This window comes from Marmota marmota, unplaced genomic scaffold (assembly GCF_001458135.2).
Source record: "Marmota marmota marmota unplaced genomic scaffold, marMar, whole genome shotgun sequence".
Taxonomy (NCBI): domain Eukaryota; kingdom Metazoa; phylum Chordata; class Mammalia; order Rodentia; family Sciuridae; genus Marmota; species Marmota marmota.
This window is the reverse complement of record NW_026000206.1, coordinates 10788497-10803496: the sequence shown is the minus strand read 5'-3', so window position 1 is coordinate 10803496 and position 15000 is coordinate 10788497. Positions and strand designations below refer to the sequence as shown.

The 15000-nt window shown below is 49.2% G+C and overlaps 1 protein-coding gene across 7 annotated transcripts in view; it reads left to right on the top strand.

The window, feature by feature from the left end:
- The window catches only part of Ebf3 (EBF transcription factor 3), a 115516-nt gene that overhangs the window by 65994 nt on the left and 34522 nt on the right, over nt 1–15000 (top strand). For all 7 annotated transcript variants that reach the window (XM_048791396.1, XM_048791394.1, XM_048791399.1 and 4 more), the window contains exons 6-7: nt 9969–10050; nt 13497–13614. In XM_048791396.1, coding sequence (XP_048647353.1) covers nt 9969–10050; nt 13497–13614 — 200 coding nt within the window. The remainder of the gene's footprint in view (nt 1–9968; nt 10051–13496; nt 13615–15000) is intronic.

The following is a 15000-nucleotide window of genomic DNA, read 5'->3' as shown; positions in this document are numbered from 1 at the left end:
CAAATTATTAATATACCTAATAGCCTTGTTTTCATAAACAATGCACTGGAGTTGGGTTTAAAGAAAACCTTCTCAGAGGGATCTTGTGTTGGGTTCCCACCATGCGGGACCCGGGCTGGTGTCTGCACAGAGGGGTGCTTGTGCTTTGTTGATGTCATGGCCCCGGCCTTCTTTCCCCACAAAAGCACAGGTATCAGTAGCTACACAAACACAATGGCCATTCACCACCAGGCCTGGGCCTCTGCAGCCTGGTGAACAATGTTGTTATTTGTTCTAGCAGTTCACCAGGAGCATTTTTGGAGGAAATGTAACAGATGAAACCATCCTTTCAGCCTTTAAAGACCCCTTTAACTCTACTCCATCCACTCATAGTGTGCCGTTTCAAAGCGAGAGAAGCAACTTTTATGTGCAGGTTTGACCGTTGTGGATGTCGAAGGCCATGGTCTTGGCCCCTTGGACAGTGGACCTGGATCATGTAAGCTTCAGGACCAGGGATGGATGAGAAGCCTTAGTCTTCTGGCAGGGAGGAAGGTGAAGAGTCACTGAGGGTGGGAGACAGATACACAGTGCTCCTCCCAGGCTCTTGGAAATTTCATTGGGGCCAGCAGAGCTGTTTTCTCTTCTTCAGACCCAGACTTCAGGTCACTCCCTCAGGAAGAGGAGGTCCCAGCTAACACCTATCAATAATTTGAGCAGTCGGATGACAGGCAACCCACCAGGCTGACTCTGGGCACTCCTCTAACCACACTGTAGGGTGTACCTGCAGAGCATCCTCTGGGTTCAGTGGGCCTGGTGTGTCCCTGCTGGGCGCTTCAGGGACCGAGTCTTTCCAAAGCCTGGGTGCGCCCATGGACAGCCTGCTTTGAGCTTGCTTATTACTGTTCTCCAGGCTTCTGGTCAACACCCTGAAAGGAGATAAGGGCCTCGGCGTCTCTTCTTGGGGCTGGCATGTATGAGCCCACTCGCCATGTGTGACTCCTGTGTATGATTCATTCCAGAGCAGTTTTAGTCCTCATAAAATATTCATTTTGGTTGTGCAGGGCCCTGTAATTGCCATCTCTCACCCTGAATTATTTATACCTTGCACAGACTGACAAAGCTTTGCCATGCGGCCCTGGATGAATCAGAAACACGGATCTTTGCTGCCAACTGCATTATAGTTTCACAAAATATGGCCCCAACGTCATTCTGGGCTGCCTCATCTCTAAATCCAGCTTTTCTTGATTTGACATTTTCTTTACTCCTCCATTGTCTTAGTCAGGCGGAAAGGTTGCCTCTTAACTCCGAGCAGCAGCCTTCTTGCTGGTGTTAGAGCCGCTGTGCTTGAGACAACTAATGTATCTTTATTGCCCTTACTTTTTTATGCTCGGTAACAGGACAGCGCCCGGGCTCACTTTAGAGCCATATATTATACATTAGCCATAAAATGATGCAAATAGTCCTGAATACTCTTCAAACAGATAGTGGAGATCAGCCTGGATCAAGCTGCTTGTCACAAAAACAGAAAATGAAAGGTGACGTGAGAAGTTGGGCCCAGTGGTCTGCTCCCTGGCTGCAGGCTGCAGCCGGCCTGGGACAGCTCCCGGTGGAGCTGGAGACTTGTATGGGCTTCTTTGTGAGCAAGGAGGCACTCTGGGCTCCTGATCTTGGCATCCTAAATGCGTCCATTCACCGGCCCCTCTTCCCAGGGCTGTGCTCACCCTGCAGTCTGCATGCTGCAGGGACTCTGGCTGGCTCTTCCTGTGTCTGCACTCCAGCCTCAGGACTCCTCCACCAGGGGCTCGAGCCTGTGCCTGCCTCTCACACCACTCCCCTGCACCCCAACCCACAGGCAGCCCGTAGCTAGCAAGGAGGACAGGAGGATCCCATCCGGGGATGAGGAAAACCACGTCCATGGGGGGCAGGCACTGGCGGGTGGAGCCAAGCTCCCCAAGCCCCTCCCAAACCAGAAAGGAGAGCCACCCATTCGGCTCTGAGTGCCGGTGGCACTTGATTCTGAGGGGAGACAATGACGACCTGCAGAAACCCCTTGAAAAAACTCCCGGTCCCGCAGGGATGCAGAGAAGATGACGTGTGAGCTTCTCCAACTGGAGCTGCGTGGTGTTGTGGGGAGCCGAGCAGGGCTTACCGCGATTCTAACACCTTGGTCCTTCCCTGAGCCACAGAAAGGGATTAATTTATGGCTCCTGGCTCATCAACAAAGGGAGGTGAAGATAGGGGCTCGGTGCTGTTCCGAGTAATGGATGACCTGTACACACATTTCTCTTGTATATGTTGACACGCAGGAGTAATGAAGGCGAGGCTTGGCGCACATGTGCCCCTCATTAAGCTGCATTACCTGCATTAAAACTAATAATTGCCACTCAGAGCTGCGTGCCCATTAATCATTTATAATGTTTTAATAAGTTTTTAATCAGGACCTAAAAGGCTAGAGAGCCGGCATAGGCAGGTTCGACACTGGTGTCCTCCATGCATGCACAGGCTTGATTTAAAATGTGATTTTTTTATTAATAATTCAGCCTACGAAGAGGATAGTTCTTAATTAAGCAGGCTGGTGTGGATGGGGGGAAATGTACATTGGATCAGGAAAAGATTAACAAGCTCCTTCCCACTTGGAGGTCCAGAAAAAATAAAAACAAAACCCAGCCCTGCACTGGTTTTGAGCATGAGCTCGGTGGCCAGCAGATGCCAGGATGGCCAGACAGACATCGCCGTTATCTTCAGATCCCCCAAAACGCACACCCGGATGGCGGGAGAGGTTTGAAATCCTGAGTCGGGATGAACACAGGCGCTTAATCTCTGCACAACCTGTGAAAGTCTCCCCTGGAGCTGGCAACGAGTCAGGGGTGCATCTGATGGGAGCCAAGTGATGCTGGCATTTCCCTTAAATAAGGAGCTTCGTGATCAGAGCTGGCAAATAGAGCAGTGTCCAGAGGGAGTGAGGAAGCTGTTTTAATGAGCCCGCAGCGAAAGACAAAATACAGACTGATTGACAGGGCTAGTGATCTGCTGGGGAAATAATGTCAATGCTGCATCGCCCATTAGAAATAGAGAAATAGGTAAAGGGGGAGAAGAAAGATAGGCACTTGAAACAAGCACCCCAGTGTAAATATAGTGCACTTCACATTTCTTTTGTGCTGTGCAGTTGACTTCTTTTAAACAGATAACCTTATCAAAACTATCACGAAATATCAGGAACTGTTACAGAAAACACTAACTGGAACTCTGACAGCCAGCCGAGGAGGGCAGCCGGCAAAGCGTGGAACTCTGGGATGCGCTTGCTATTAGGGTGTCTGCCTGGGTTGTACTTATCTGAGCACATTAAAACCACCCGGAAAAGTTTAATGCAAGTCATACAAATTCCCCCAAATGGAGCCCTCGGCACGGGATCTGCTGTGGAAGTGGCTATCGAGCTGGCCGGCAAAGCCATTAAACCCCATCAGATCTCTTTGGCATCATTTTAATGAGAATCATTGCAAAAGTACAAGATCATGGTATCTATAAGTGCCTCTTGACAGCTGCTGCTGAAATTGTGATGAAAAGAAAAACCATTATAGCAGAAACTTAGCGATAAGGCCCTTTGGAGGGACGGTGGGGCCTGGTACGGCTCTAGACCGCGAAGGGTTAATTTTCTAAACCTAATAATGTTCGATAGTGAGGTATTTGTCAGGAGATAAAGAAGTGATAGAATCTGGGAAGTGGGTCCCTTGGCGATTGTAGTACAAATATTGTTAATGCGGTGTGGTTACTACAGCGGAGGGAAGTAAAATAGCTGGGGTCCACTAGAGACGGCTCTGCTACACTAGAGCAGATTCCCCAGACAAAGGCCAGCAATTGTTGAACTGCGAGTCAAGCCGTGGATATTTCCAAATCCTTACACATCTACATTTACATGCAGGATATCATGCGTGCCCGGGGAACGCCTCCCGTGGAGACCAGGTCCTCCCAGGCGGGCCGTCAGCCCACCCTGACCTCTCACCTGGGGGGGGGGGGGGGAAGGCCCCCGACAAAGGAGATCTGGCCCAGCTGTAAAACTCAGCCGTGTCACCCTCTGCCCCCTCCCCCTTCATTATGACGTCATGCAGGCACTACAAGTCTATGAGACCCCTAACTTGAAATGCACAAGAATTTAATAAGTCTGGTGTTAAAGCAATTTGTCATGGCATATTTGAAGAATAAATCAGACTAATGGAGCAGATTTTTCCTCTCGTATGGCATTAAAGAACGTGAGCCCAGTCATCGCTAATGGCAGGAGTGAGAGAAAAAGAGAGGCCTGACATTAAGACCCTCGCATTTTGGAAATCCGATATGTATTGACCTGTGTACTGCCTGGTGCACAGATCTGATGTCAGCAGAATGTAGTCCGTGTATGGGAACTGCTCATTACAGGTCTGTGAGGGAAGCACACCGTGCAGCGCCCAGCCGATCGGCTAGAATTGCTCAGGATCAATACTCCAGCGACTGATGGCCGGGCGTGCACACTCCACAGCTGCGGCCACTGCTTTCAGGGACTTCCCAGTAATTAGCAGGACCTCGAGGATCACTCTGTGGCCACTCTCTTATCAGTCAGGGAAAAGGCTCTTAAAGGCTCTATCTTTTAATTTGACTCTTAACTATTTCATTTCAACAGCAGAGTAAGGGCTGCAGCCACCCATCCCCAAAAGGCCTGCCAGTTCTACTCTTGCTCTTGCCTGCTCCTCTGGGGTGAGACTTCCTTTGTAAAGGAAGTGAAATTGACATAACATGAGATCAACCTTTTGGAAGTGAGCGATTTGGTGGCTGTGGGGCCATCACTCCCTCGTTCCAAATGCTTTCTTTCCCCCACCAAGGAAGCCCCGTCCCCTGGAGCAGCTTTCCCTGCACCACCAGCAGCTGGTGAGGTCTCAAGCTGGACCTCCTGTGTGCACTTTTTCTTGTCTAGACTACTATGCATCAAAATAGCAGTAACTAAAGATGTGAGGACTCGATCTGGACCAGGCTCCTTGCAGCCTGTGGAACCCTGGATGCTGTCACCAAACAGTGATTCACACGCGACGCTCTGGGGTTTTGATTGATGAGCTGAAGGCCTACCCCCTGGTTTGAGTGTGCTGCTTATTAAGAGCCCCACTTTAAAACTGAAAATCAAGCCCCCATTTTGTAAAAGATACTGATATTTTTCATTCCAGACTCAGATTTCCCATGTTGCCCACGTCGAGGGCCAGGAGCGAGGTCGCGCCTGCTAGGACAGGCTGGAACTTGGGTAGGAACTTGGCTCTGTGAGAAGCCAGGGCTCTTTGCAGGGTGTGCGGCCACTCAGCAAGCAGAGTCGAGGCCATGGCACACCACTGACCCTGGCTCTGCCTGGTGCCTTTCCTCTCGGCCAATCAGGGTCACTTCTTCTGGCGCTGGGACTCACACTTTCAAACAAAACCAAGTCCTGAAAGAGCCTAAACGTTGACAATTAAGAAATGAAAAAACTACTTAAAAAACCCACATAGAGGGGTGCTGAGAGGTAGGGGACTTCCAACAAGGGTCATGTGCAGGAGGCGTGGTTCAAACAGTACCAAGTTCCCTTGTCCCCCTCGGTCACCAGGGTGCACCCGCGGAGCCTCTGCACTTCTGAGGAACCCATCCATTTCTCCTTTGACCAGAGGGAAAGAAATCATTATTGCATGATTAGTGGCTTCGCTTAGGTAAAAACATCAGTGGCTGGGAGGGCGTGGGGCCGGGCCGTATTAATTACCTAGCGCTCGCTGGCAGGATGATCTTATCAGTGACGTGGCCACTGGAAGGCTGCAGCTCTTCACGGAAGTGGGGAAGTTCCAAGCTGCCTGGGCGCGGGCGGGAAGGATGGTGTCAGATGAAACGCAGCTCATCAGCTTTTCCCTGACAAACCAAATTCATTCCTTATGTAATTGATAACGGCCTTGGCCAATTATTTCACACATTACAATACACAGAGGCCCCCTTTGCAGGTTTTGCAGGGCTGTAATTAGCTATGCTAATATCCCCTTTATTGGCCCTAATATTGCTCAACACCTTTTGCCATCCTGGAGCCCACTGGAGCCCCATGGCCTGTCAGGACCACTGATTATTGAGAAGGATAGCTTTAATCAAACATAATTGCAGTTAATTTTTCTCTCCTGCTCTCTGTTGCCAGCGTCTAATGCCACGGACTCCTTGATATTCCATTAAATTACAATTAAACAGCCTCCTTTGTCTCTGATTGTCCTGAACAACACCACAAAGTTCTGTAGCCGTTTAAAGGAGAGCTGTTTGGTCCTAATTGCCTGCTAGCTCACAAAGGGCCAATTTACACAATGCCCATGTAGAATTTAAACAGTTCATAATGTAATGGATATTACACAGGAGCCTAACACTACAATTAAAATGATTTTCATCAGATAGAGAAGCTCTGGCTAATCAGCTTCATAAAAGTAAATATAAATGAACTAATTCATAGTTTAAACACACAGACACGGAGCTGACTTTGAAATTGGTTGTGGGGGGGGGGGCTCGCCCCTCATCCTGTGGTACCTACACTGGGCTCTGGTGCCAATGCTGGACCCGTTATTCGTTTTAGTCCAGTTTAAATCCTCCTGGGCTGGCTGCCACCCTGCACGCACGTGGCGACTGGAGCTGTTTGTTGGGACCCTGATACTGAGGCCGGGGTGACTGGACTATCCCTTCTCCGTTGGGAGCAGAGGACCACACTGGTCCAGCAGGACAGAGGAAGGGAGGGCCCGGGAGTTTCCAGCTTGAACTCCGTGTAATCAGGTGTAATCAGGCCCCCTGCCCCTCCATCACTGTCCTCTCAGGTGAGGGTCCCCTGCCTCCCACACTCATCATTGGGTACTCAGGAGTTAGAAGAGGAAACTGCCCGCACCCTGTGCCCTAAGACAGAGAGCGGTGCCACAGGACATCTCCCTGGTGCTCGGTGCTGTGGGAGAGGAACCCCATTTCTTGAGTGATAGGACCATGCCTCCCTGCTAGTAACAGCTCCTGAGAACTTTCTGGGATTCTGTGAGCTGTTTCCGAGTAGAACATTACTGGGGAGCAACGGACGTGGAGCAGTTTGTCTTTAGCCGCTGTCTTCCCCTCTGCCTGGGAGAAACAAGTAAATAAAGCCCATATTTCAAGCTTGATTTACTCTGGTACCTACTGTGAAAGATGATGACTCTTTAGGGAAATAAAGACGGGGTCAGGGAATTAGTGCACATAATGGTCATTTTGCTGTCGGGCAGCAGATGCAGGGAAACACACTGTACACAATTAAGCATAATGTACTAATGACAGGTTAGAATTTTTATCGCCTCTTTGCGATCGAGCAGCAAATCCATGTTTAGCAGTAATAAAGAGTTTATTGGTGCTAAAGCCAAAGATTTTCTGACATAGGAAGGATTTTTCCTTTCATAACAAGAGTATTAAATCCTTTGTGTCCTGGACTCGGGAAGTGAGATATGTAAAGTGGTTGTCAGATATTTCTTAGGAGAAAGCCAACTGGGGGGTCATGGAGTAAAGGACTGAGGGCCGCTTGACTCTGCCTGCCGGGCCTTCAGCCTCCTCATCCTTCCCGAACCCTGCAGGTGTGTCTGGCCAGTACTTGCTGTGCCACCTCTGCCTGCGAAGGCTTAGTGGAGAGCCCCAGGGACATTTCCAAAACGCAGGTAGAGGAGGAGCACCAAGCCCCTGGGTTCCCTGCGAGTCTTCCTCTGTCCTACAGAGGTCGCAGCCACCTGGCTAGGAGTCTGGTGACTGTGTGCTTGATCTCACTTGAGTCACTGGGGCCTCTGTGCTTAAGGACCCTGCTCTCCAAGGGGATCTGGGGATCTTTCTGAAGTACTTGCCCTGCCCTTGGACGGGACAGCCTATGATTGCCACATCAAGAGGGAGGAGGCAAGTGTGCGTTCCTGTATGGTGGACCCCGTGGATGCTCCGGACACTTACAGGCCCAGCACCCAACTTCCTTGTTTAGGCCCTGGGGGCCTCCTGGCCATCAGGGCTGGGGCGAGGGCTACCTGGGATATCTTCCAAACCCACTCTGCTCTCTTAGAGGTAACAGGGTGAACTGGCTAACCAGACATCCAGGAACTTAAAGTACCATCCTCTGAAGGGGGAGAACATCTTTTATTTCACACAAAAAAGCTCTCACTGCTAGCTCTGTGCAGGTACCTCTGTAGACGAGCCGCTTCCCGGGCCGGCGCCTGCTCAGAAGATTAGCCGGGTGTAATGTGGGGCGTAATTGCACCGCGTGGCTGTCCCCCAAGTGAAAACCTAATTGCCTGACAGGACGGTAACTTTGTGGCGCCCTCACCTTGTTAGGCCCTTTCTGATGCAGTTCAAATGCAGTGTGGCCGCAGGTGCGCCTAATTTACCTCGCCGCAGAATGTGTGGAGTTTAATTGCACAGTGGTTGTTAGGAAAAATTGGTGGGTGGAATATCAAGTGACTTGCCGTGGCTGATGGCAGATGGTGTTAGGAGGCAGTGTGAGCTAAGTGTATAGGTGAGGTGAGTTAATAAAAGATGTAAATTCTGGCCTAAAATAGCGAGGCCTCACGGTATGTAAGAAAATTTAATTAAATGGCCACCATTCTTTCCCCCATCAACCGGGTTTTCCTCTGCCACAGTCAGGAGTCTTCCAGGATATGTTGAGGTACCAGTAGAGAAATGAGCCTCTGTCTACGGAGTCTGCATTTCTGATACTGTAACTGCCAATGAGGAACCTTGAACACCAAACATCAAGGAAATCATGTGAAATCTCATAGAACATTAATCATCACCAAGTAGGACAGATGATATTTGGGGAGAAAACAGAAGATTTTGGGTATAACCTTGCTGGAAAGGATGCTCTGACACCTGAGGATAGTAGATGTGTCAGCAGAGTCCACTTGGGCTTACAACAGAAGTGGCCTTTGCAAGAGGCGTTGCACAGGGAGAATCCTGTCTCCCCATGGGTGGTGGCACTGCCCACTGTCTGCCCATTCGGACCAAAAGCCAGCACATCTGCATTTGTACCTGAGCTTGCAGGAATGGGGAGGACAGCACAGTGACGTTTTTATAAAAAATATATTTATTTACTTATTAGGTGTAGATGGACACAACACAATGCCTTTATTTTTATGTGGTGCTGAGGATCGAACCTGGGCCCTGCCCGTGCTAGGCGAGTGTTTTACCGCTGAGCCACAATCCCAGCCCCCACAATGACGTTTTTGACACAGCATCTCTACTTTGTCAGGACTCCTGAATCTGACTTCCACGGACACCAGGGGAGGGCTTGGCGGGAGACGGAGCTAGGTCTCGAGCGTGGCCTCGCCACTCCCACCTGGGATGCTGCCTTGCGCCTGTGCTCAGCTGGAGCCAGTTTCCTGACCACACCAAGAATTGTGAACTGTACCCTTCACTCAGAGACCTTCCCCAGAAATCATGTCACTCCATAATCCCTCTTCTTGAGAGTTATTGAACTTTTAACATCTGTTTTTAAAAGTGTATTTGCCTAGGCGGGGCTGTCCTCTAGAGCTGGATTGCCAGGTCAAGATGTAGCACATTCAATTGCAAATAAACAGAACTTTTTATAATATAGGTGTGTCCCAGAGCATAACAGAGTCATTTGTTTCCTATCCCAAATTCAAATTCAACCAGACGTCCAGTGTTTTATTAATTGAAGACAGAGCCCTGTCTGGGACGATGCTTTCCCAAAGGGTAATGGCTGGTTGTGTGAAGATCCAGGCGAGAGAAGGCCAGTCCAGTTTGGGGATCATGTGCCAGGCACTTGGCAGCCATGGCTCCCACGCTGCATGCACAAGAGTCCTTGTGCTAGCTGTGGACTGGGCACCCTGTACCCTGGCCTGCACCTTCTCTTAGTATTGCCCACTTCCAGGGCAGCCAGATGCAGCCATGAGTGGTCTTCACTGTGCCATGGCACAAGTATTTTTCAAAAGGTTGGTCTTATGTCTGATGATTCTAACTATCTGTGTTTTGTGTTTTTGTAGATTCTTCCTAAAGTTTTTCCTCAAGTGCAATCAGAACTGTTTGAAGAATGCAGGCAACCCTCGGGATATGCGGAGATTCCAGGTATGCACCCCAAGGGCAGGCAGCCTGGCTGGCTGCTCTTGTAGTATCTGAATTCACTGATTTTGCAGTTGTTCAGAAAACAGTCTATAGTTCTCCAAGGGCCAGTAGCAAACAAGACTTACCTCATTTGAAAACTCATGTGACTAAAACACTTTAAAAAATGATCTGGTGTCTTCAGGGTGCCAGATTCATGGAGCCCAGTCATGGTCCACAACAGACCTGAAACAGCTCTGAAACAGCTCTGAAAACGTGGCCGTGCCAAAGATCTTATAGGGATTGATGATCAATTGATTAATGATTGGTTTTCAGCTTGGAAAGAACCATATGCAAACTTTCAGGAAATCTCAGGGTCTTGGACCCTCCTCATAGAGAGGTCTGCCCCTGCCTAATATAGGCCTCTGCAAATTTCAGAATGCTTTCCCAGCCCCCTCTACCTGTCCCGGAGGTTTGCTTTTTCCAACTTTGTTTCAGCCCTGGCTGCTGGTCTCTTTCTGGCCCAGGCTAACTTCTGTCCCTGTTGTCCTGGGAGAGGATTTTGCCTATAGGAGAGAAGGGAGTGGGCTAAGTTCAGGGACCAATTAGTTAGAAGAGTGTTTGTGTTTTTCTTGCCTTTGTGAGTGGTCAGGGGCTACATCAGGGTAAAGGATTATTTGGCCAATTTGCATTAGATAAATATTCTGGGCTGGAACACAGAACTACGGCTGGTACCTGCCAACCAGAGAGGAAGTGGGTGGCTGATGGGAGTGAACACTAGATGGATGAGTTACCTAGCAAGTCTTGTTTGGGACATAGACTGCTTTCCATCAAATAGCTCAAAGTGTTTTCAGGAAGCTCATAATGCTTCAGTCCTTTAGGAAAGCACATGGCCTCTGTGCACCCTTGCAGCTCATCAGGAAGGCAGGATCCCTGCCCCTCCCTCCGTGCCCACAGTGGCCTCTAGCCAGGGAGTGATTCTTGCACACTGATGCTCCCTGTTTTTCATGCACAAGGCTCCACAGGGCATAGGTGATTTTGATCCATCTAAACAGAGTGGAGGTCACACTGGGCAGAGTGGCCGCACCTTCTTTGTCTCACAATTGACCCAGCATAGCATCAGTCATAGCAGCCTCAAGGTTGACCGTGGAGCTGAAGTGCCTAGGAGGACTTCCTCTGGTCTCTAGTGAATCTTCCTGCCTCCTGGAAGGTTTAACTGGACTTAGGCGTATGTCAAGGTTCTTAGGATGCTCTACGCTGGCTTCGGCACCTTCCCAGGTGCTTGGCAGAGCTGGCCCAGGAGGAAATGCATAGCACGGCATGCTTTCTCTGCTGAATGGCCCTGTTTTCCCTGGTGACGGGCCTAAATAAGGATGACAGAACCAAGGTGGTGTCTTTAATTTTTATTTTTACCACTTCTTGTTTCTTTATTAACATATGGCCTAAGAGCTTAAGAAGGCCAAGTCCCAGCCTCAACATTAGCGGTCTGCATCATGCTTTGGGGATACGTTCAGGGAATTTCTTTCATGCCCAGAGAGGGCCTTCAGGTGGACCCGAGGAGGGCACCTGGGTGCCCAGGAGCAGCCCTTGGCTCCTCCAGGCCTGGCCCCAACATAGTGGCACCAGTGTGCCCCTGCCAAGGCTCCAGAGGGCAGTGCCAGTGTGCACAGTGGTGGCATCCACAGCTGGAGGCTCAAACGGCCTAGTGTTGCTGAGACCCCTGGGACCCTGGCAGGCCCAAGGGGAGACAGTGTCAAGGAGGCTCCCCTGATGGAGCTCATACTGCCCCCACTTCACGATCTTCTGTGGGACCTGAGGTTTTTAAAAAGCCAGTTACCCATGCACCCATGCATTCACAGATGTGCAGCCATGGCTTCTGTTTTGTCAGGAGTTTTTTTTGTTGTTGTTGTTTGGTTTTGTGGAAATTTTTTTTTTTTTTTTTTTTGCATGCTAGGGTAACTTTCTACCACTGACTATATCCCCAACCCTTGGCTTCTTTTTTAAACTCTTAACAATACTATTTACTTGGGGCTGGGGATGTGGCTCAAGCAGTAGCGCGCTCGCCTGGCATGCATGTGGCCCGGGTTCGACCCTCAGCACCACATACAAAAAAGATGTTGTGTCCGCCAAAAACTAGAAAATAAATTAAAAATTTAAAAAAAAACAATACTATTTACTTGTCTTTAATCACTTCTATTCATTAATTTGAAAAATTTAATTCAGTTTATTTAATTATTAATAAACTTTGTTTTTATTAGAGCAGTTTCAGATTTAGAAAAAAGTTCTTTAGAAAGTTAGGAAAGCTCCCCAATGTCCTGGTTGCCTCTCACAATTGCCCCCTGATTGACATCTTTGACATAGTGCTCTTTACATTTGATGAACCAACACTGATGGTTGTTACTTACCACCACCCAGCGCAGCCTTGGCTTGTCACAGTTCATTGTACCTGGATGTCCCTGCTCGCTGCCTCCTGCCATGCAACTTTCTAGGGTAGTGTGGCTCCAAGACCTGCCTTGTCTGCCCAGCTGTGGCACTGAGCCCGACTTCTTCCCTGCCCACCCAGGCTCAGGCCCCAGGAAGCCCACTGTGAGACCCAGTAAACCTGGCTTGCGCTCTAGCCACTCTGGAGGCAGCACAGCACAGGGACCCACTCATTAAAGAGAAGGTCAGGGCCAGGTTGAACTGTGTGGTTTCCTGGGTCCATTGAGGCATGCTGTTTCTGAGATACCTATGACAGGCTCAGCTGGGAAGGTAGGTGTGTGGCACCAGCAGGAGGCGTCTGAGGGTATAAGGAGCCCTGACCTGTCCTCTCCCCCCGGGCCATCCTCTGAGCCCCGCCTAATACTGGAGCCACTCACTCCCACAGAAGAGACAACACCTGCCCTTACCACCTTCCCATGAACTGGAGGAAGAATTCAGAACACTTCCGCCATTCACTCTCAACTTGGTCTTTTCAGAGGCAAAAATGTTCATTACAAGACATTAAATGTAATTGTAAAATTGACTTAGGGATCATTTGCTGATAAAATGTTGGGGAGAGGATGGGTCCTGATTTATGAGACCCTTTTGGGGCAACTGTGAATCCTTACAGCTCTTCAAGGGAGGCTGGTCTCAAGTGAACTAATTTAAATTAGATAAACTATCTAATCAATACGTGAACAGATCAATCCAAACAGGGACTTTAAAATGAGTGGCTAGAGGGGTGTTTCTGAAGCTGATGGTGACAATAATATTTTTCTGCATTGAATTCACTTGTTAGCATAATAAGAGATTAAACTGTAATTAGCGGAGCCAGTCTTTGAAAAGACGAAATCCCGAGTCAAAACAAAACAAAACAACCCACCCCTATTACCAAAAGAGCTGTGAGGGCCTGATGGTGGGGTTCCAGGAGGGGGTCTCCTGTGCTCTGCAGTATCTGCGGGGGCTGCGCTCCCTTTGCCAACTCCATTTTCAAATCCACTTCGTCTTCGCAGGTTGTTGTATCGACAACAGTCAACGTGGACGGCCATGTGTTGGCCGTGTCCGACAACATGTTTGTGCACAACAACTCCAAACACGGGCGGCGGGCCCGCCGCCTGGACCCGTCAGAAGGTACGGCCCCTTCTTATCTGGAAAATGGTAGGCACATGCTACATGTACTCTTTTATTTGCGATGCTTCTTTTCCTTTGCACCATTCTTTATGTCGACTCACGTGGAGTTGCTCTCACCAGGCTGTGTGTCCCTTGGGCCTCCTAGTGGTGGTGGCGGGTCCCCAGGGCCCAGGGGGCCAGGCCCCGGGCCTGGTCTCCCTCTCCCTTTGTTAGGTGGTCACCTCACCTGCCACAGCCTTCATGTTCTTGGTTTGTTTCTAAGCTTTCTTTTGCTTACAGCTTATCTTGCAGTTTTGATTTATTTGGTTTTATTTTGGCTGTTGGAAGCTCCCATCCAGAAGCTCATCCCCAAATACTTGGCTCATGCTTCCGTGGGTGGTTACACCCTGCTCCAGTCAGCTCAGAAGGCACTGGGAGGACCACTTGCTATCCCTGGGTGGAGTGTGTACATACGTGTGTGTGTGTGCAAGTCAGGATGGGGCTGGGGGTGAGAAAAAGAGCATAAAAATTTTCTTTTTCCTTGTCAAATGCTTCCAACTGAAGGACTTCTTGTTTTGCTTGTTAAAAGAGAATTTCCTTGAGAGGGCAGGTAGGGACAAGTGTCCTTGGATATTGGGAGTCAATTTCAGTAACTCTGGGCCTGGGTTGGGCCTGACATCTAGCCCCTCAGCCTGTCTTTTCCTGCGGGTGTTTGGTGCCCACTACTTTCCCATCCCTGCAAATCAGGAGCCATTTCCTCCCTCCAGTGTCCCATAGTAATCATGAGATGTTGGTCAGTCTGAGTCATTGATAAAGCAATGTGAGAGTTTTGAAAAGTGAGTTGCAAACCAAACAGCATAGTGAAACCCGTTAGAGCAAAGAGAGTGTCCAACCAAGGCTCAGGGTAAATCCTGCGCCCGAGGTGGTGGATTCAAGAGCCAAGCTGCCCAAGTGGGGCAGCGGCAGAGGCAGGGAAATGAATGAAGCTGTGCAGATTGTCACAATGAAACACGATTCAGATGTGGAAACTGGAAGCCGATCTATGAATCTGCTGTGGTCCACAAAAATAAACTAATTTGTTTTTCTACATTAATGACTAAGGTATAAGAGAACAAAAATATAATAATTAAAGGTCGCCTTGAGCACCAGAGTCATTAGAGGCTGTGACGTATTGTTTATCTCCTTCCTATGCACTGAAGGTAGGTGTGTGTTTTGCTTAGCAACCATCACTAATGAGGCTCACAATTAAGAAGGTTGAATCCCCGGTCCTCAGCTCCTTGCTTCCCCAGAGAGCTGGAGCTCGCAATGCAATAGGTTCAAGGAGGCCTCCTCAGCCCTCTGGTGTTAGGTTGTCGTCTGAGTCCAAAATCAGCCTCCTCTAATGAGCTATTATGATCTGAGCAAAGT